Source organism: Ambystoma mexicanum, chromosome 11, assembly GCF_040938575.1.
Source record: "Ambystoma mexicanum isolate Mex_15411 chromosome 11, UKY_AmexF1_1, whole genome shotgun sequence".
NCBI classification, from domain to species: domain Eukaryota; kingdom Metazoa; phylum Chordata; class Amphibia; order Caudata; family Ambystomatidae; genus Ambystoma; species Ambystoma mexicanum.
Window position 1 is genome coordinate 1,121,236,165 of NC_090934.1, and position 13,957 is coordinate 1,121,250,121.

General features: G+C 47.6%; 1 protein-coding gene across 5 annotated transcripts in view; it reads right to left on the reverse strand.

Annotated features, from left to right (window-relative positions):
• The window catches only part of SCAPER (S-phase cyclin A associated protein in the ER), a 4,210,252-nt gene that overhangs the window by 3,888,623 nt on the left and 307,672 nt on the right, over window positions 1–13,957 (reverse strand). For all 5 annotated transcript variants that reach the window (XM_069624455.1, XM_069624453.1, XM_069624454.1 and 2 more), the window contains exon 3: window positions 3,566–3,633. In XM_069624455.1, the coding sequence (XP_069480556.1) occupies window positions 3,566–3,633 (68 nt within the window). The remainder of the gene's footprint in view (window positions 1–3,565; window positions 3,634–13,957) is intronic.

Consider the following 13,957-nt stretch of genomic DNA (forward strand, 5'->3'; position numbering starts at 1 on the left):
ACATGAGTGGGGGCCTGCTGGCAGGTGCCCGGCACTGCTGGGGGGTGGGGGTGCAAGGGGACATGTGTGGGGGCCTGCTGGCAGGTGCCCCACACTGCCGGGGGGTGGGGGTGCAGGGGGACATGAGTGAAACATGAGTGGGGGCCTCCTGGCAGGTGTCCCGCACTGCTGGGGGTGGGGGTGCTGGTGGACATGAGTGGGGGCCTGCTGGCAGGTGCCCCACACTGCTGAGGGGTGGGGGTGCAGGGGGACATGAGTGAAACATGAGTGGGGGCCTGCTGGCAGGTGCCCCGCACTGCTGGGGGGTGGGGGTGCAAGGGGACATGTGTGGGGGCCTGCTGGCAGGTGCCCCGCACTGCTGGGGGTGCAAGGGGACATGTGTGGGGGCCTGCTGGCAGGTGCCCCGCACTGCTGGGGGGTGGGGGTGCAAGGGGACATGTGGCTTGGCTGGGGGCCATGCCCATGGTGGATGGGCTGCCTGCGGGACATGACCAGGGGTGCAGGGTAGTCCCCTGTGGTGTGGGCTGCCTGCAGGGGCCGTGGAGGGGGTAAAGGGGACATCTGGGAGGACCCACACTGCCAAACGCGTGTGGATACACCCGCGCTCCCCTGGAATACACGCACCGCGCTCCCCCAGGCCCCATCGCGTGTGAAACCACCCGCAGGCCCCTGGAATACACGCACCCCGCTCCCCCAGGCCCCATCGCGTGTGAAACCACCCGCAGGCCCCTGAAATACACGCACCCCGCTCCCCCAGGCCCCATCGCGTGTGAAACCCCCCGCAGGCCCCTGAAATACACGCACCCCGCTTCCCCAGGCACCATTGCGTGTGAAACTTCTCGCGCACCCCTGAGATACACGCACCCAGCCAAAACGCGTGTAAAACTTCTCGCGCACCCCTGAAATACACGCACCCAGCCCTCACGCGTGTAGAACTTCTCGCGCACCCCTGAAATACACGCACCCAGCCAAAACGTGTGTAAAACTTCTTGCGCACCCCTGAGATACACGCACCCAGCCAAAACGCGTGTAAAACTTCTCGCGGCACCCCTGAAATACACGCACCCAGCACTCACGCGTGTAAAACTTCTAGCGCACCCCTGAAATACACGCACCCAGCCCTCACGCGTGTAGAACTTCTCGCGCACCCCTGAGATACACGCACCCAGCCAAAACGCGTGTGAAACTTCTTGCGCACCCCTGAAATACACGCACCCAGCCCTCACGCGTGTAATACTTCTCGCGCACCCCTGAAATACACGCACCCAGCCCTCACGCGTGTAGAACTTCTCGCGCACCCCTGAGATACACGCACCCAGCCAAAACGCGTGTAAAACTTCGCGCGCACACCTGAAATGCACGCACACGCTCCCCCAGGCACAATCGCTGAGCTATGTATACGGTATTTTTTAAGCGCACATTTTGGCGCACATGTATTGGGACGCTACCGCCTGCTTTCTGTGGCATACGGGTATGAGCCTGTGCGCGTCTTTGGCCGTGCGCTGTTTTACCCGATTCGATTCCATGAATGCCTGTTGTAGGCGAGCGTCTGGGCATTCCGCGCACTTGCCTCCTGGACCTCCCCTGTGACGCCCACATTTTCACGAGTTGTTCCCCATTCCGCGTGTCACGCCCCGTTTTCCGCCTACTTTTGGGATGTGCGCCGCGCTATGTGCGAATTCGCTGTGGCTTTATCGCACAGCGTTAGATGACCTGTGCGCTAGCATGCGGCGCGCACTTTTTCAGCGCACATCCCACATTTTGCTCGTGCCCGTGCTTCCATGAATGGATGTGCGCTGTTTTCTGTGCGTTATTCTGCGATTTTTTCTGTGGCACTGCCTATCGCACGTTTTCGCACGCGTGCGCCGGTTTTTCCGCGCACATTATTTCCATGAATCGGCCTGAGTGTGAAGAGTGAACTGAGCTTCAACTGCCGCTAGATGGCATTATAGGAGGCTTTTGTAGCTTGGTACCTTAAAGGGCAAGTGTATTATTTACATGTAAACATGGCAAACCATCTGCTTTATTGCTCCTCTTTGTTCAAAACCTACATTTGGGGGATTCAGTTGTATCAATAGAGTGCGTCTGTGCTTTATGTAGGTTCATTGTGTTTAAACTTCAACAAGTCAATAAATAAAGCAGGCATGCTTTATATAAATATATACATATACATTATCTCTATTTAAAAAAACTGTTCCAAGCTTCTAAATACAGGTGAAGGTATTCATGTTTTACGAGTAGTAATAATGATCCTAGGATGGAGAGGTAGTAGTTTTTGCAGACAGTGTATACATGGTGCTCTTTCCATTTTGTACAGTTATGGTTTTGGATACATCTGCTGGTCCAACTTTCCTTTGGCTACTTTTATGATAGGATGCTGTTGAGGAATTTCCACATTATCTCAACTGTGACTTTCCATACATGACGACTATCAGAGCTCATGCACATCCTTTTACTGTAATATATTTTTACGTTTTGCTCAACACAACTAGTGAAGAAAGAGTACCATGAAGTTGCCCCTAGTTAAAGCTTCATTCAGGATAACAAGAAAATCGTGAATAAGCTATGCCTATGTTCGGATACATGAGGAATAAGCATTGGCAAAGAGAACTGTTTTGGCATCGCTAAAGAGAACTACTTCAGTCGTGCAAACCTCCTCCCAGAACCTAAACAGAGAGACCATGTAGGTAGCCTGCGTGGTATTGTCCAGTAACAGTCGACAGTTTACCAACAATGGGTAATGACAATTGCCATGTTTGGTGATTGTCGGCAATGGTAGACACTGATTGCCAATGACTTTAATTGTCAAAGGAGTACAGGCCCACTGCCTGAAATTAAGAATCCAATGGCTATACGAAAAATAACAAATGCCTGAATCTAAAATGGCTGCTAACCGAGACACAAGAAGGTATGGCCAAAGAACAGTCAGGTACTTTAGCTGCCTCTAATATACCAACTCTCAGGTCCAAACATATATAGCATTAATTTTGACTCACATCTAGCTGGGCTTAAAGTGGACAACTAAATGAGCCAAAGCTAAAAACGATGCTTCGTTACATCGTATATAAAATATTACTTAAATGTTATTGGTTAAAGTTACCACAAACAATGCTTTGTTGGCCTAATTAGTTAGAAGCTCCTAAAGTTTAAATCAGGATCTTGAAAATCCATTAGTACAAGATGGGTTTTGGGGATTTGCCAATAAAGATCTCACTGACAACCATCTACAGAATGGTTCTTCAAACTTCGAATGACAATCAACTGTTGCATAATTATTCAACCTGATTTGAAGAGCATCCCTTTGAATACTTCGATTCTGGAAGAGACACACACATATTAGGCTGCTCAGATAAGATAGGCATCTAGTAGTATAGTGACTCAAGGGATAATACTGTTGTTCTAGAAGTTTATAGCTACACATGTTGTCAGTCAATCCACTACCCAAAATAAGGAGCATATAGTTCATAAACATGATCTATGAAAATCAATCAGTCCGCGTACATCATTTAACAATTTGCCCAAAAAGTGACCAAAGGAACAGGATTATAAAAAAATAGAAAATTACCTGTTTCAAGGTTTTGTGCAGTCCATGAGTTCTCTTGGGCTTTCCACCAACATGCAATTTCGCCTTTCCTGCATAAATAAAGCATAGGTGAATTACTATATACAATAGTCAAACTTGATAACCTGTTTTGAAAGCACTAAACTGTGCACAGTAATGTTTTCTCTGTAGGTCCTAAATGCATATGGCCCCACAGGAAAGTGTATCTACATGGCAGATTCTCAAGAGCAATAGGAAGAAATAAGCTTCTCGCAACATAAAACCAAAATAAACAATCAATGGGTAGTCACCCCTTTTCGCCACAACAGCAACCACCCTCAAGAACAATATTCACAGCAACTCTGTAAAGAACAAAAACTTTGAAAATGTCATTAAAATCCTCAAAGCCTGTTCTTTCGTGGATGTATGATAACATGGAAGCGAATAGATAATTTAAATAATTTTTAATATGGCTTTTGCCATTGGAGACATTGCAGTGAACTGGGACAAGAATGTGCAACCAAAGATGGCTATGGACAAGGTGATGGATGGCATGGGACAAAATGGGGTACACCAACAGAGGGGAAATTATACGGGGTGGATGGAAAAATGATGATCACTGAAGATGGGTGGAACGTATCGGGGACGTTGTGGGATGATTCAACCCACTTTTTGCTCTGCCATGCGGCATCACTGTGTTCTGATGGTGCCAGAAACATCAAAATGGCTGCAAAACCCTTGTGCGAGCCAAAACCTCTGAAAATCACGCTCTGCAAGGCACAAAAAGATGGCTGCCCAATCTACCACGCATGTTGTCAGTGGTGGAACAGAGATCCCACTCCTGAAATATGTCACTGGGCTCCACAACAAGTGAAAATGGAGTACAGAGGGAAAAGCAGTGCTCTGCTAAAGGAAATCCAAAAATCTTGCTTTCAATCTTTTTTCTTTGCTGCTGAAACTGCAGAATGCTGGCACAAAACATCCAGAATTCTTGCTGGGTGCTACAATTCACTTAGTTCAAGAAATCATTGTGAACTCACAATGGGCCTCATTACGACCCTGGCGCAAAGTGTTTAACGGCGCCGTAAAAGGCTGCGGCGCCGTTAAACACAGCGCCTTACTACAAGGTCCCTTTGCGGGACCCGACCTGAACGGCTGGTCTAGACCAGCCGTTAAAGTAGGGATACGCAAAGGGACCTTGGTGCTAAGTACGGTACCACAATTTGCGGTACCGTACTTAGCGCCTTCCCCATTCCCATAGAGCCCTATGGGGCGAAAATGGGAATGGGAAAGGGCCATGGTTCAATGGGGAATTACCGCCCCGCCAACCTTGGAATGGGGTGGTAATTCTCCATTGAACCATGGCGGACCCGTTACAACACCGGCACCAACCATGGTGCTAATAGCGTCATGGTTTAGCGCCGGTGTTGTAATGAGGGCCAATGTCTTGAAAAGCTGAAAGTATCAAAGAAACATCCACAGCAAAAGTTGCCTGCCTGTGGAATCTGTCAAAATCTGGGCGCAGTACCATCGGCCGCCTGAATGACAGCTGTCAGAAGCCTGCATGATAAACTTTAAAACCTGTATAAACTGAAATCAAATGTTTGAAATCTAAGTGGCCTTTTACTGGGAGTAACCTATGTTGTAATTGTTTGAGCCCATGGTGTAGAATCTGGAATAAGTGTTCTAGCTGCTAGTTTGAAATCACAAGTTTGTTTTAAGATAAGAAAAAATGTGACAGAATTAACATTTAAATTTAAGCCTGGCTAAAAGCCACCCAAACTGGAATAACAGCTTTCCTCCCAGAGGCAAGGCCTCTCCCTCCAGCTCCTCCCCAGTAGGACATCACACCTATGTGATGATTATAGGGTGGGGGGAAGAATTTGGTCTGCAGGGGGGAGAAGACAATGGACAGCCTCCAGCTAAAGAAAATGTGAGGTGTGAAGGGTTGTAAAAGGCTTCTGCCCAGGAGAAACAAGGAGGAGATTCTCCTGGGTCCCAGGGAGAGACCAAAGGGGTGGAGCTAAACAACCATTTGTTGCTTAACAAGGACAAAAGGCATATTTTAAAAAGACTGATAACTTACTATGTAAAATTGTGCAAAATATAGAAATAACAGCATTGTTAATGTAATTTCTGGAGGCACGGGTGAAAAGGCGCCAGAACACTGACATGTTCTGGGAAGAAACAGCAGAAAATGTGATATTACACTAAATGTATTGCTGATAGAAGTATGAAACTTTATACATGTATGCCCATGTTCAACGCACACATTTGTAGCAATTTGCTCCTAAATTGGACATTGTGTTCCAGATGAAAAGGGCAAAATTCTGTGAAAAGCAGACAAGATCCCACAGCGACGGGGCTTGGAGGAGTATCTGCTACACAAAATATGTAATCTGTATATATGTTTGTTATAGAGGTTGCACATGTGGAAATATGTACTGTACCAAAAGTAGATGTTGTGTTCAAGTGGCTAGGGGTGGACTCTAGGCCTCATAAACCCACACCATAAAGGTGACACCCTGTTTCTCTCCTCCTATCAAGGCAAAGAGGAGACCTTGACCAATCCCTGTCAAAGGGGCGAGCTTAGGCTAAACCAGCACACACACACACACCCACCCCCCTTATCATAAGCATGAATACAGACAGCAGAGGGCAGAAAAAGACAGACAGATTCACCCACTATCCAAATGCTGGCGGAGCACCCCGTTTAGTATTTAGTATTTATTTTATTTATAGAGCGCACCAGGCCCACGGGCATCCGGGCGCATCACTTAGTTACAACATGATAAGGCAGACAAAGCATTTATAATTTACAAATTAAGTTACAGATATCTACAGGACAGTTACACAGTGAACATCATAGCTAAGCCTCTATACAAAAGGTGAGGCAGTTTGTTAGTACTTAGGGGGAGGTTGGCTAGAGGAAGCGGGGTCTTGGGCGGACAGCCAGGCTTTAGCCAAGTGTTTGAATCTGAGGAAGGAGGGCTCTGCTCTTAGCACATTGGGGAGCGTGTTCCATAGTTTAGCTGCCATTACTGGGAAGCTAGTTCCGCCTGCTCTTTGAAGGTTGAAGCGAGGTATAAAGAGGCAGTTGGTCTGAGCCGTTCTGCGGGGTATGTTGGAGTTGTGGAGGGCAAATCTATTGGCCAGGTAACAGGGTGCTTGGTTGTAGAGACATTTGTGAGTGAGGGCCAGTGTTTTCAGTGAGATACGCTGTGGGACTGAGTGCCATCGTATGTTGCGTCTGGTGTCAGAAATGTGTTGGTTCCTGGAGATATTAAGTGCTGCTCTGATAGCATTGTTTGAACGATTTGTAACTTATTTAAGTTACAACATTGGTACCCAGGTAGAGGGCGTTACAATAATCAATTTTAGACAGCACAAGAGTCCTGGCCTGTGTAACACAATTGGTTGTGGATAGGAAAGGGCGGCTGGCTGCAATGAGCTTGCAGGTGTATGCCGCTGCAGAGGAACTGCATTAGTTTGTCTGACGAAGGATAGAGTAGAATCGATATAAATCCCTAGAGTTTTAGTGTCCTTGGCAGTCATGATAGTATTGCCATCGATGGTGAAGGATTTGAATGCAGGGTCAAGTTTGGTTAGTTTTTGGGGCGAGCCAAGAATAAGGAGCTCTGTCTTTTCGTCATTTAGACAGAGTCCATGCTGCGCCATTCAAGCTTGGATGACTTGGTAGATGGCATTCACAGAGAGAGAGTCGGTTGAGTAATCTCCTGAGATAGGGATGAGTATCTGGGTGTCATCAGCATAATTGGTGTATGTGACACCCAGATAATCCAAGATATCAAATAGAGGTTTTGTGAACACATTATACAACGTGGGGGAGACACAAGATTCTTGTGGCACCCCGCAGGTGACAGGTGAGGGCGAGGCAGCAGCTAATGGAGAAAAGACACGCATCGATTTATTGTCCAGGAAAGAGCTAATCCAGGCTGTGGCTTTGTCGGAAAAGTGTGCAGCTGATTTGAGATGTTGACACAGTATTTGGTGATTGACGAGATCAAAGGCCGCAGAGAGGTCGAAGAGGAATAGTAGTGCAATTTTGCCCTTGTCTTTTAGGTCTTCGATCTGAGTTTTAAGATCTATAAGGGCAGTTTCAGTGCCGTGACGCGGTCGAAACCCAGATTGCTTTAGTCCGAGAGGTTTATTGGATTCAAGGTAATCTTGAATTTGTAAGTAGGCGGCTCGGTCAAGGATTTTTTTAGTAAAAACGTCACTGTGGTGATGGGCCTATAGTTGGTGGGTATGCTGGCGTCCAATGTTGGTTTTTTCAAGAGCGGGATGACCCAAGCATCCTTCAGGTTGTCGGGTACGATCCCAGTGCTGAAGGAGGAATTAATGATTGTGGTGATGAATGGAGCTAGCTCATGAGCTGCTTCCTTGATGATGGGCGCGGGGCAGAGATCCCCTTGGCAATTAGAGGGTTTAAGGCTACTGATGATATTTTCCACTTCAGTAATAGAGAGTGGAGAGAAGCTGAAAGGAGTCAAGGAATCAGGGATAGAGTTGTTTGTAATTGGGAGAGAATTGGATTGCAAGTTGGATTGTAGTCTAGTTTGTTTATTATTAATTTTGACTTGGAGGGAGGCAATCTTGCCAAGGAGAGCCTCTTGGATATTACTGCACCAAGTGCTATCTTTGATACAGGTGTCAGGTGCAGTGACAGGAGTTTCAAGTTCTTTTAGGATTCTGAAAAGTTCTTTGGTGTTTGATTTGGCTTGCTCAATGCGTTTGTTGTAAGTGTCTTTTTTTGCCTGGAGTATGGCTTCCTTGTAGTTTAAAGGAATGGTTCGCCCAAAAAATGTTATTGCAAAAAAGATGGGCAAGAAAACCCACAGCGTTTTCAAACACAATAACGTTGTATTTATGTTTGCGTTAGCTTCAAAATTTACCGCAAACATAAATACAATGTTTTTAAAGCTGTGTTTTATTCCTAAATTTACCGGGCTCCTTCAGCTTAGAAAAAAAAACAAAGCAAGTGCTTATTTTTTTTAAAATAAACAGCACTTATCGAGATGCAGCTGCAGCTTTTCTGCCTGTAGTCTCTGGACTCCGTCTTGCGAGTCCCGGCACCAATGAAGGAAAAGCCAACCAGTGGTAGCTTTTGTTTACTACAGCTGGCTGGCTTTTCCTTCATTAGTGCCGCAAAAGCAAGCACAGGCGGGCATCGATTTCACAAAATGGATGCCCCCATGTGCTTCCTTTTGTACATTTTGAACTTCATTTGCTCAAAATTTTACATATGGACTTAAAATAAAAGTGGCAATCTATTTTTCTTATTATTGCCCATCTTTTTTTGCAATAAAAATTTTTGGGCGAACCATTCCTTTAAGGTTGCTAGAAGGAGGCTAGATTTATTAGCTTCCGAAGGGTTGCTTTTCCAGTGTGATTCCGCGATTCGTTTTTCTTTGCGCAAAGTTCTAAGCTGGGGTGTGAACCAGGAGTTAAGATGAGCTTGTGGTTTAGGTTTTCTCAGTTTAGTTGGGGCAATGAGGTCAAGGGCTTTTAGCATCGAGTGGTTGAAGGTGTCAACCAAGGCAGTGGGGTCAGAGCATGTAAGTACCTGATCATTGAGGACTGCTAGGATGAGGGGGAGAAGTCTTGCTTATTTCGTGTGGGAATAGCAGGTGTGACAGCTGGAGTGGAGCTAATAGTTTTGGCGAGGATATTAAAAGTAATTAAGTTGTGGTCCACGCACAGGGTTGGTTAGATATGACACTGATCGGACAATTGAGGTCAGCTAACCAGTCAAGCATTCTACCCTTGGAATGTGTGGGTAGGTTAATGTGCTGCGTAAAGCCTGCATTCGTGAGCATGTTGTCAATCGTCAAGGAAGCAGTGTCATTAGGGTCGGTGAGACCAAAGTTAAAGTCGCCAAGTACAGTAATTTGGGAGTTGGTTTTAATGTTGTCTGTAAGAATGTTGTAGAGGTCTTCAGCGAAATTGGATAGTGGCCCTGGTGGCCGGTAAAGTAAGTGTAATGTGATGGTGTGGTTGGGGGTGAGGGCTAATTTTGCTGTTAGCCCTTCCATAGAAGAGATTTGGTGCACAGAGGAGAGGCAGAAGTTTAGAGAGTTTTTATGGATGATGGCAATGCCACCACTTTTGTAGTGATTAGTATTGCGATCGTGTCTGATAATGTTGTAGCCTATGGGAATAGCAAGAGGGAGTAATGGGCCAGAGGCCGCATGACGCCAGGTTTCAGTAATGGCCATAAAGGCAAGATCGTGGGTTAGGTTGAGGTCTGCCACTTCTAGTGTTCGGGCTGTGAGGGATTAGACATTAATTAATGCCCCTTTGATGATGTTTGCCGCAGGGAGGTTAGATTGGGAGGTAGGTGAGAGTGGCGGGGGGAGTGGTCCTAGCGATAGTCTGAGGGTGTTTATTATGTCGAAATGGTGTCACATGTTGGTGAGAGGCATGATTGAGTCTTGAGTCAAGTCTGGCGTATTCTGATAGTAAGAGGGCACAATTGGTTCGGAGTGGGTCTAGAGGCAAAGTGTTGGAGCCATAAGGCAGTGTTATTAAGGTATGGATTGGTGTAGTGAGTGGAGGAACTATCTATCCTGTTGCAGAACTATCCATCTTATTTGCTCCAGACTCCAGAAACTTGGAAAAGCAGAAAGGCCCATTGCGTAGCTGAACCATTTTCACCTAGGCCTTAAATTTCCAGACCAGAACCAACCCCAGAAACCTAAGGGGAACCAAAAGACAGCCGGGCTGTGCTGTACTGCTTGCCTGCTGAAAATAATTATCATCAGAACCAAAAGATCCAATCCAGACCAGTGCCGTGACCAGAACCATTGCAGATCTGATCCAGTCCTGTGCCGTGCTGTGAACAGACCCAGTCCAATCCGATGTGGCCAGCTGTCTGCCCAAGAACCAGATTCCCTTCCCTGACCAGAAATCTTGATGGACCAGAATCCTGACGGTTCCGTTTAAAACATATCTAGTGAGTATCTATAGATAGAACTGTGTCACTAGCATATTTACTGTCCATAGTTAATCCCTATCTTAAACCCACCCTATCTTGTCTTCATAACCTGATATTGTTAGGAGTATTTTTGAATTGTCCGAATTTTTCTTGCGCTGAGTTTCTCTTATTTGTATTCTAAAATCATAAGTCATTAGTGTTGTGAGTAACTAAATTGAATCCCAGAAAGAAATTGAGTATCCACCACGTGAAGGGTTCCCGGGCCAGGAACTGTGGAGATTCATGTGTGGCATTCTCTTTTTCTATAGTCATAATCTAGTGTAAGAAATCCCATTTGTCTTTTAAAAGTGCATTCCTGTTTCCCATTTTTGCGCCTGTCTAAAAAAAAAACGACCACCACTAAAACGTCCATATCTTCTTCCCATTTTTGTGCTAGAAACGAAATGTCAACTTCTGCTTGTAGCTAACATCCACAGCTTCGATTTGCATCTAAAACCGCATCCCAAATCAATATGGTTCTCCCGTAGTCGCGATTATCGCGCAAAAACAGTTTGCCGCCAATTTCGTTTTAGGGAAATTCTGACACGTGTAAAACAGCTTTTGATTGCTTCCGACCTTAATTCTAAGATTTTAAATTGCTTCTTAGTATCAAATCATTGCTAGTGTTTGTGTGCAACTATCCAAAGCGGCTCCCATAAGAATTTAAACAATTTCAGCAATTTAAACCATATTTAGTGTTTTTACCCAATCCATTCTCAAGATAACTTTAAAACCATTCTGACCGCTTGCCAATTAATTTTGTTTTTCTCTTGTGTTGCTGGGGGAAATTGGGATTGATATTTTGTTTGAATTCGGCCATTCCTGAATACCTGCTCTCTCTCCTCCTATCTCTTTATATTGCCTGTTGGGGGGGGGGGGGGGGTTGAGGGGTGTGCAGGGGGAAATAGTAACCACGCTGCTATTTGATCTGAACACACACAAAAGTATTATTTCTGAGCTGAATTGTTTTGCTCATTATTATTCCTTGTGTACTAAAGAGATTATTGAGTGTTATATCACCCCATTGGTGATTGTGTACCCATTAAAACATAGTGTGATACATTTTAAATACATAAATAAATATCTTAACTTTGCAAACCAGCCTGATTCCAGGTTTAGTGTGACCAGGGCGGTTCCAGGAGAGGGGCGTGATATTAGTGGTACATTGTTCAGAATAAAAGAACTTTTAGGCACAAATAAATAAGGATTTCAGTTGTGCATTACACGCTAGACGTTGACTTAGGTGTATGCCGGATTGAAATAACTTACAACATCATTTCACCAAAATGCCAGGGATAGCGGAAGTGACAACACACGACCCTTGACCTCTGATGACATCCCAAGAAGAGAAGTAATTGACTCCACCCCAAAGTGAAATCACGGAAAGTGATAGAACATGACCTTTCACCCCTCGACAAAACAGAAAGTGGCATCACATAGCATTGTTTCTAAGTATACTACGAAAAATATTGTTACAATATCACTGTAAAGTGATATAAATATCATACAAGAATGGATCACCATGATCATGATTCCAAGATGGCTGCGAAGCTGTGAACACCGCGGCCACCAAGCTCCCAACCTCAAGGCCCAAAAGACTTGCCCGCCAAGAGTGGTAGCCCTCCCCTGGCGATTTCAGCAGACGGCGAGCCCCCCTCCCAACGGGCAGAGATTATCCCCGGCGAGAATCGGGGGTGGCGGACCGGGGGTTTCATTAGTGCTGCCCTCCGGACAGTGCGGCGCCTGCACAGCGCCAGACGACCGACACCCATCCAGCAGCGCAGGAGGAGGCGGGGTCCGCACCTCACCAGGAACCAGAGGACAGCGTCCCGCGAGGGCCTGCGGCGCAGCCCCAGGCAGACCCCCTGAGGCTCTTTCCCCCATAGCTACGACGCGCCTCCTCGCCATCTTGGGGAGGATTGGGGGCTGAGACAAGACCTGTGACAAGCCGGGGGGACGGAGCGTGCCGCCGGGCAGCGCTGCCTACGCCGCCAAGGAGAAGAGTATCCCATACCAGAGGAGGGGCACTGAGTGCGTTGAGTGCTCCTGGAAGAGGGAGGCCCCTTCCGGTACAGCACACCATACCTCGTGAAGGACGGCCACCGGTGGCGGCGCTGTGCAAGGAGCAGCAGGTCCTGGAGCACGAAGACTTCCCTGGAAGCAGAGGACATCACACCCCAGCGTGCACATCGGAGGTACAGGCTTAACTGGGGAGAGAGAGCAGTGGCCCCCCCTTCCTGCGCCTACCCCCTCCATCATCCACGTGTCATTTTCCTGCCTTCCCTGGGGTTGCACAAGAGTGTGTTCCCCTTGCCACCATTGTTTTGCCTGCACCTGGACAGTGATCTGAGCTGGGGAGAGCACCGTTGGGGAGGGGAGAGAAGAGGGGCCCCCCCTTTTTTTGTGGCCCTCTCTCGTGCATAGGGGCCCCTAGATGGGACAGATGCACGCAGATCCCCACATCAGCTGAGAGGCGCAACCCTCAGGGGCCCTCCTGGTGACATCCGCAGCCCCTGCCCTGCGGATCCTGAAGCGAACTTCTACCACATCAGAGCCCAGGATTTTCCCCCTGCTCGGTGGGCAGTGAGGCCCCGCCACTGGTGTGAACCCTGGGCTGAGTTGGGGAGCTGCAGTGCTGCCTAGAGAACTATTAAGGTCACCAGCAGCCACGAGGGTTCCCCCTTTCGGACGATCACCCAGCTCTACGCATAGAGGGCGAAGAGGCTCTCCGGGCGCGGAGACTAGGACGACCCTGTGGGCCCCGCCCCCCTGGAGTAACCCAGAAGCTCAAACAACTGGCACAATATCAGGCGGAGCCGCCACCATGTCTAAGAACAAAATCAAGGACACCCAATCCCTCCAAAGGCCCCTAAGGTGGCTACAGGAGAACGCACTGACAAAAGATATGGGCCAAGGACTCGGAGGATGCCCAGTGAACGACCCCCAACGACGGGCCGGCAGGGGAACCACTGGCGGACCTGGAAGCCCAGGGGCAACCCGTCACGCAATCAGCACTGAAGCTCCTGCTGGCCGATATTGTAGAAAAGATCACCACTGCGGGCCAAAAGCAAATGGACGCCCTCAGGGAGGACCTGACGGAGGGCATTCAGGGGATCAAGAGAGATCAGTAAAATAGACTTAGGGACTTAGCCGAGGACGCACGAAAGACGGATTCACTCCTGGACACTCTGGCGACGCCCACGTACAACCTGGAACTCCATGGTGGAAGACTTGGAAAACAGGTCCAGGCGCTCGAATATCCGCATTAAGGCCCTCCCGGAGGACACCTAGGATCAGGATCTCCCCCAAGTAGTGAAGGGCATTTTTGTGGATCTCCTGGAGGCGCCAGGGATGATGGACGTGGCCTTTGATAGGATTTACAGAGTGGGCCCCAAACAAGTGGAGCCAGGTGCTAGACC